This window comes from Podarcis cretensis (assembly GCF_951804945.1).
Source record: "Podarcis cretensis genome assembly, chromosome: 13".
Classification (NCBI taxonomy): Eukaryota; Metazoa; Chordata; class Lepidosauria; order Squamata; family Lacertidae; genus Podarcis; species Podarcis cretensis.
Genome location: NC_137182.1, coordinates 44,450,657 through 44,459,336, shown reverse-complemented (window position 1 = coordinate 44,459,336; position 8,680 = coordinate 44,450,657). Strand labels below are relative to the sequence as shown.

The 8,680-nt window shown below is 39.2% G+C and overlaps 1 protein-coding gene across 1 annotated transcript; it reads right to left on the bottom strand.

Annotated features, from left to right (window-relative positions):
• Positions 1 to 569: 569 nt before the first annotated feature.
• Positions 570 to 7,172, bottom strand: LOC307200479 (vomeronasal type-2 receptor 26-like; the record flags this gene model as incomplete). The annotated part of the gene is made up of 6 exons (XM_079949017.1): positions 570 to 1,468; positions 2,673 to 2,799; positions 3,708 to 3,935; positions 4,870 to 5,670; positions 6,110 to 6,401; positions 6,955 to 7,172. The coding sequence occupies 6 exons, from the start codon at positions 7,170 to 7,172 to the stop codon at positions 570 to 572; spliced, it is 2,565 nt and encodes an 854-aa protein (XP_079805143.1).
• Positions 7,173 to 8,680: the final 1,508 nt, after the last annotated feature.

Here is an 8,680-nt window from a genome sequence, read left to right as displayed (position 1 = left end):
TGCTTTGTTTTTATTATGTGTTTGAAAAATGAATAAAAATTATTTTTTTAAAAAAAATTGTTCATCTCTAGTGTAGAATAGTTGTTGGGAAGACTATCAGGGCAGAATAGTACAGTGCCAAGGCCGAAGAACAACAAACGCAGAGTTCACAGTGAGCAGGTACAGTAGATCTGGAATTGGTGAAGATGGTGGACTCAGTATGTTGAAAGAGGGCAAGTAGTGGAGATTTGCAGGTAATAGGCATCTGCACGGGCAACCTGATCTGGGTGTGAAATCTATGGCCCTGGATTGGGCTGGCGAAGGGAACAACGGCCCTGCACTGTATCCATGCACAGAGCAATTTGGGGACAGGGCTAATCTTTAATTGGTGTTTTAAAAATTCTGATTAAAGTTGGGAGTGGACAGGGAAAGGAGACACACCATCTCCTTCCCATTTCACTGACAGCAGAGGAGGGCTTAATCCTGTGCAGTGTTAGCCTGAAGAGGATTCTGGGTGCTTCTTTTCAGAGATGCATACAAATCCCTGAACTAAATATTCTATCCAGTGACACAGACCCTTGATTTCTTCATCATTTTCTTCTTATTAGGTGTTCCCTAGTGTTCAGCTCAGGCCTCAGCAAAATAATGTAACATTTTGGGGAAAAGATGCAACCCAGCAAGCCAGCACTGGAGGCTAAGATAGAGAAGATCTCCACAGCCACCATGTATTTCCCCTTTGTGCTCATGTAGGAAGGAACAAAGGATAACCAAACACTACAAAAAACCAGCATGCTGAAAGTGATGAACTTGGCTTCGTTGAAACTATCAGGTAATTTCCGGGCAAGGAAAGCCACAGTGAAACTGACAATAGCTAGGAAGCCCATGTAGCCCAAGACACAATAGAAAAAAGTCACCGTCCCCTCATTGCACTCCAGTACAATTTCTTCAGCCACTGACTTCATGTCAGCATTAGGGAATGGAGGAGAGATCACCAGCCATACAGTGCAGATGAGTGCTTGGATAAGGGAGCAGGAGAGGACAATAGAGTTTGCCAGTCCCTTCCCCACCCACTTCCTCATCCGGGATCCTGGTTTTGTGGCCATGAAAGCTAGAACTACAGTGATGGTTTTTGCCAACACACAAGAAACAGCCACTGAGAAGATGATGCCAAAAGCAGTTTGTCGGAGGAGACATGTCACCTTGTCGGGATATCCAATGAACAGTAATGCAGAAAGGAAGCAAAGCAAGAGGGAGATGAGCAGAGCATAGGTGAGGTCCCGGTTGTTGGCTTTCACAATGGGAGTGTCCCTGTGCTTCACAAATATTTCCAGTACTAGTGCTGTAATGAAAGCAACGGAAAGAGCAGAACAGGCTAAGCTGAGGCCCAGAGGTTCTTCAAAGGACAAGAAGGTTGCACGTTTGGGAATACATATAGTCTTATGTTTGTTCGTATACTTTTCATCTTCACATTCATAGCAGTCATTCATGTCTGAGAAAGAAGAACGTGGTTCTTCAATCCAAAAAAATGACCAACATGCCACTCCACTTCCTCTATTGTTTGTTTCTTTCAATATTTTGAACCAGTTTTTAAAAATTAAAGTTTGATCTTGTGAATACAAAAGCATATAAGGAGTTCAAAACAATTAATATTGAAAATGATGAAACCATGTTGAATACTGATGGTGTTAAAATTCAAGGGTGCGGCACAGAAACACTTCCTGATCTACATACAGAAGCCAACTCAAAATTTCCTGTCACTGTTTCCATTGCTCCCACTTACTTACTCCTTCATTAAGGAGTGATTGTGTAATTCTGTTTTTGCAAATTTCAACATTTGATGACCTTTCAACACCTTTCAACTGTTTTCTGGATTTAAGTATTAGGGCACAATTCTCTGAAGTTTCAGGGCATCAAAATAAATGTTTAAATATGTTACCAGAATGTAAGTGGACATTGAAATATTGTTTGTAAGGGAAAAAATAAATGTCTAAGCACATTTCAAGAGAAAATGCAGGATTAAGTATATAATAAATCAACCGAATAATGGACAAAAATATGTGAAAGTAAAAGGGATTCTGCCATCTCTAGTCAAAGTGTCAAAACAGATTTCAAGGACTGCTGTAGAAGATGATTTCACAAATAAGGACAAATACTATGCCAAGATGATGGTGAAATGCAATCCTGGCATAAATTAAGACAGCATAAAGTGTACCAGGTGCAAAATGCATTCAGGATAAGGGCTGCCACTGCTTGAGGTACCCAAAGCTTGTCAGATAGAAAACAAACTTTTAAAATAGTGTTGGGGTTACACCACCCTTTTCATTAGCTTAATCCAAATCATGTGACCATGCTGAATAGCCTTCATGTGTTGTATGCTAAGTACATTCCCCACCCTGGTCTCAACCCTATTTGATATTTCCAGCTGTTACAGAATGCTCATTCTGGCTCATCTGAAAATCTACTTTATACTAATCCTGTTCAAGCTGCTGGAGTTTGCTATAGGATTCTTCCTTAATAATAGCATTCAACATCATAAATTATCGGACACACACATACTTTCATTAGGTCCCTCTTCTGCTAGATTTCTAAATATTTCATAAGCTGTAAAAAGGAACCTTGGTGATTGCATAATTTTATATGCATGCTCTTGATTAGAGGCAACAAGGTATAAATATAGACAATAAATTTCTTACCCTCCTGGTCTGAAATTTTTCCTTCTGGACATGGGATGCAATCGTAGCAGCAAAATGCTTCCCCCTCCTTCACTTTCTTGCAAAAACCAGGGCGGCAGTTCTCAGTACATACAGAGTTAGGCTGTGTCTAATACACAAATGGAAGAGAGAGATGTATAAAATAAGTGGACTCAAAGAAAAGCTAAAAGGGGCAATTAAGCTCTTCCTTAAAAGGGATTTGCAAAACAACAACAACAACATTCATTTCAGCAATTCACTTGATAGGTTGTTTCAACTCATTTTCCTTTCCCTTTGACACAATGTGCAAACTCCAATAAATCATTGTTTTTTTCCAATTACTGTTCTGTTCTGGATAGTAATGTTTTTAACATCCTCTTTAATCAGGGCTCTGACTCTGTATGCACACTTCTTTCTGCCAAAGTGACATTAAAGGGTTGTGGTGGTTTCCCTACCGCAAATTAAGCCTCAAAATTATACACCTGCTATTCTAAAATTTTGAAACATGGTATGCATAATCTGCCTTGGGAGGTGTACAAATGTGTCAAAACTTTATACCAATTTTGCAAAAGGAGCCACAGTTTAGAAAGTGCTGAAAATTGACCTATGGGCCATTTTAAAACTGAAATATTTATGCCTGCAATCCATTGGTCTTAACTAGCCAGTCAAAGCCATTACCTTGACAAAGGAACTAGTTCAGCAAAATTCCCTTTATTTATTCTCCCCTCACTGGTGCAGGACCCCAGAATTGTAATGTGAACCAGGGTTTCATCCAGACTGATCCTCCAAACTCATAACAATATATTCAATATCATCAAAATCTATTTAGGATTCACTTCTTCAAGTTGCCAGTTAACATATTCACTTTGAGTGTAACTGGAACCAGTATAGGGACTGTGCATTTAGCTTATAACATTAATTCACAGGTTGTGCTATATTTAATCCAATTTTATAAGGCTGAAGAATGTACAATGAAATTATATTTGCATGTTATGTTAAAATGTTCATATTAACAAATGGCTGGTGTTCACCTCCTACCTGGTTAAACCAATGGTGCCATTTTATGGCTCCCTCATTGATGGTCAACGTTTGCTGTGGAGGAGCCAGAGAATCCACCCCTCCTACCTTCACTCTCTGAAAGGATTGGTTGGAGGAAAGAATCCAGTTCGTAATATCAAATCTAGCTAGTATCTCCCCATTCTGGTCCAAGGAAATCTTATCCCCAGCGCTGTTGTTAAATGAGATACCCCTCAGAAAATGATGGAGCTGGATAGAAAGAGAAAGTATAGAAAAGGTTTCAATTTAGCAAGAGATAACTATGATGTTCACTTTTTATGACAGGTTTTCAAATATCAATATTGGAGAAAAGCAGATTTCTTTTCATATATAGCCAGGTTTTTCTCACATTTGGAAGTTCATTTCAAATTACAGATTTTTAAGATCTCCTGCAGCAAATGCACACACAGCCATAAATAATTTATTAGTGCAAAGTGGGTGCTCTGTTCATTTTGTTGTCTAAAATACATCATGTTGCTCTCTGTAGACACAATATGCTATGCTACGTGATATATTATTCCTTTTATACACCAACTTCAGAGGTAAATGGGAAAACAATCCCATGCTCATCTAATAGGTTGCTATTAATAGTTGAAGAAACAGGTTAAAGAAGTAATGGTGATAAAGGCAAAGTATAGAAGTTGGCTATATCATGCTTGGATGGAATTCATTTTCTTTAGTTCTGTTTCAGTATTTCTACTTTAAGCTGAAACCAATTAAAAGAAGAAATTTAAAATATTTAAAATAATATAAATTAGCAGTATAATGTAAGCAGATTAAAATACGTCAACACCCATGTGACTTGCCTAAACAAAAATGTTTTAAGCAGGTGCCTAAATGAATACAGTGAAGGTCTCTGTCTGATATTAATAGGCAGCGAAGTCCAGTGGGCTGAAAGTGAAGCTAGAAAAGCATGTGAAGAAGTTCCCATCTGGCTCTATGTGCATCTCATGGCCAAAGGTCAGTGAATAAAGGAAGTGGTTTTGAGGGCACCTGGGGAAGATTTCAAGACCATTGCTGCACCCAGATTGCTGACCCCTGCTGTGGTTGCATAGGGAAAATGACAGTTAACCAAATGGACAGATAGAAAAGGCAAACAGAACATGTTTTGAACCTCTTTGAGGAAGGGTGTGCAGTCCAGTACCTGCCACAGAGGTTGATTCTGAAACATCACTCCTCCCTTGATCATTCCTGGTCTGTGTTTGCCTCGGGATGTAGACATGACATGTAAAGCATGGGCCACAGCATAGACAGCATTGTAGATGTTGTAGCTGTGGCTGGTCATGCTCATTTCAAAGAAAGGACCAGGAAGATTCTCCAGCTTCTCTTGCCCAGTGCAAATATCCCCCTTCACACTGCCAACAACTCGATTTGGAAATACACAGCCAAATGCCTGTTGCCAGAAGTCCAAAATGAAGCCATCTCCTTTTGGGTTGGAAGGGGTTTTGCTCTTGACAAATTTATGAAATCCTGGTGGATCATTCGAGTGGGTTGTGAATGAGAGAACCCCATGGAGTATTTCTGTATCCCAAGTCCGTTGATAGACAAAAGAAGTGAGCTCCACCTGGGCTGTCATGATCCACACTTTACCTTTTGGCTTATTTGAACTTTGTTCCAGTTCTGATAGGTAAGGCAACCATCTAAAAAATGCCAGAGCATATGATTCTCCATAAAACAAGACTACATTGGCTTTGCTATCATTTATTCTGTCATTTATTTTTGCCCCCAGTTTAAATATATCGATAATTTCAGTGACATAAGTAGATTTGTGACTTCTTTCTATGAAGGCAAAACAGATGCCACTCTGGGAAAAAAGTGGAACCACAGTTTGCACAAATCTTTCTGCATTCTCATCATAGAAAGTTAGGATTCCAATCCATATCCACCGGAAATGCAGAAGCAAAGACAGGATTCCCTTATACTGGTGGGTTTCCTTGGGCGTCATCTGGTAGAAGAAAAGGCCTGGGGTTTTATCATTCATCACTGGAGCAGGACCATATATGAGCTAAACATAGTTGTGAGAGTAGGAGAAAGAGACAGAAGCAACAATAACTTTTTATATGAGATTTGTGTATTAAGAGCACTGTTGGGGCATTTTCCAATTGGGACTTCTAATCCTTGCCCTTTGGGTTGCCCATGCTAAGCCCTTTTTGCTAAGCCAAGTGATACTCACCTGCCAATGAGCTGTTATCATTTATCAGGAACTGGCTAGGCCAAAAGGAATGTCTGAAGCAATAATATATGTGCTATCAATACTTGATTTCTTAACTTAGATCTGCCATTAGCGTGGCCCACGTGATTATTTGAAATGTGCACGTTCATTTATCAGAATATATTTAGATGTGTTAAATTCCCGTAAGTTGACAAAGAGATGCGTATCTCACCTGTGGAACCTTATAGATATCCAAGATTGTTGCCACATGAAGGGAAGTTTGGGAGTCAAGTCCCCCAATGATGGCTATCAAGTTTTTCTTGATGTCACAGATGTAGTTGGGGACAAATGTTTCCAGTGTGGATATGAGCAACATTGTGGCATGAGAGGTCCATTTGGCATTGAAATAGCTGTCATAGATGCGGAAGCCTAAAGTGACATTGGGTAAGAGCTGAGGGTTTTCGTTGATCTCCTTCACTGCAAATTGCAAGGCCAGGATGTGCAGGTAATTGTTTGGCACCACACTAAAAAAAGAGTTTCATTTTCCATCAGAAGGGCATGTAACTCTTTGTAAATTTATCACAACTCAGTTCTACACTATCCTCATTAGCACTGCTTTCTTTCTTGGGAGACGCATGGGTACACATACCCCCAAAACATTTTGTGAATCTAAGTTTGGTCTCACTGAGGGGCAGTATTTCAATATAAGTAGGAAAATGAGGGTACAACTAAACTTTGTTTTTTTAGGAAAAAAGCATTGCTCATTTGTATTTTTTATTACTGCAATTATTTAAATTATCTTGAACAGTTATCACTACAAGTGATCCTCCTCCTTGCCTACAATTGCAGAAAAGGCAGATAGGGGAAAATTCTATCATAAGGGAGCACAGACTTTAAAATATTCCTGATATAAATTGTTAACGCTTCTATTATTATCTATGGACATTGTTGGCTGCAACTGATGAAGTCGAACAACCACTTCAGGACCACCGTTTAGCCACCCCACCTCTTAAAGTGATTTGCTTCATTGTCCAAAGAAGGAATCAAAATGCAAAAGAGAAATTATCCAGTTCTTACTTTAGCTCTTCAAGCAATGTTGGTGGGGGTTTTTCAATGAAGGGTATTGAAATGGAGATGATGATGCTGTGAGAGGCGATGCCACCAATGATGAGGTCTCCTTCCACATGATACTGATGAAGTGGAGTGTGTGGATCATGGACATGGCATTTAACAATGGGAGATTTGCATATTGCACGAGGAAGTAGAATCAGCAGCAAGACCAATAATGCCACCATCCTTGGTACTATTTTCCCCTAAGCACTAAGATGCCCCTAGTACTATTACAGCTTATGAGACTGTAGTAGTTTGACCTAGTTGACCTTTTAGCCTGCTCATATATCTGAAATCCAGACTGTGAAAACTGTGGGTGGGTGGGTGGGTTGGGTGGGAATAGTGATGACACTGATGGATCCTTGCTTCTTTATGATTCCTAAGTCTAGCTGTGATTGCTGGAGGTGGTATATTTTTATCAGGCTTCTCCAACCTTATATCCTTCAGATATTTTAGACTGCAATTCACAGCATTCAAAGCTGACTGCAGTTGATGGGTTTGTGATCCAATACAATCCAAGGGCACTTTCAAGGCTTTGAAAGGCTCAGTTATAGTACCTTTCACATACTTTCTCATTGGCTTTGATAGTGTTCTATGCAAGTCCATGAAGTGGTTAGACCAGTGGGAACATTAATTACAGTTCTTTTGATAATTGAAGGGAGGATAGTCACTTGTGTGTCTTTCTTAATAGAAGTTTTAATTTTAATGTCCTCTTAGCTGCATGTGATTTGGGCTTACAATAATGAACTATAAGAAAGAAAATACTGGGAATACAACCCTTTGGTCTCAAGAGAGGGAGAAAATGAACATGCCTGATCACAGCACTGGCCTCTTGAAATTCTGATCTGGAGAGGGGGAGTCTTCCCCTAATTACATTCCATTCAAAGTTCACATGAATGAACAACAATTGCATGAGTTGGTCTCCATGTCTTGCCAACGGATGGGAGAAAAGCATCACATTTTATACTGGAGAAACTAAAATGAGGCATGGGTAATGTCTCCACCAACAGGGAAAGACATTTGTAATTCATCGGCAGTGCTCAATATTACCTCTTGTTATTCCTGCATCTCACTTTCCTTATCTCATCTTGTCATATCTTTCCTTGCCAAAATTTAAATGGTTGTGCCAGAAATACGTTTTTATTTTTCCCTTTACCTTTCTTTGTGCTTTACAAATGGAAATATAATTTAAGGGCAGACAAACTTATTCTTGCACTCCACCCCAATTGCTAAGAGTGTGAGATTGCTGTGGCTTCAGGCCCTGATCCACACTTTGTCTTCTTCTTTTTTTTTGTAGTTATGCACAGCAGAGACTGTGACTTTTTAAGATATTTTATTTATTTATTTATTTTTGCATACATACGACCTGAGCCTATGATGGAGGGGTTCACAGCATTAACACCCCTAAAGGTGTAGACTTGGATTTAAACAGACATCAAACACTGCAGTTTTAAGACAAAGTAAAATAAAGCTTACTGCAATCTCTCTACTCAAAATCAGGCTTATAACCCAGGAGTTATAAGGAACTCACATGCAGCCTACATCTCCCCATCCCAGCCTGAATTCATAATAATATATAGATTGATATATTATTAAAAGATAAAATACACAATAGCAGAATTTGAGCTGCTCATGTATGATGAATGATTTTATACCATTAGAAGGAGTTATATTTGAAGGTAGCAAATCCTTG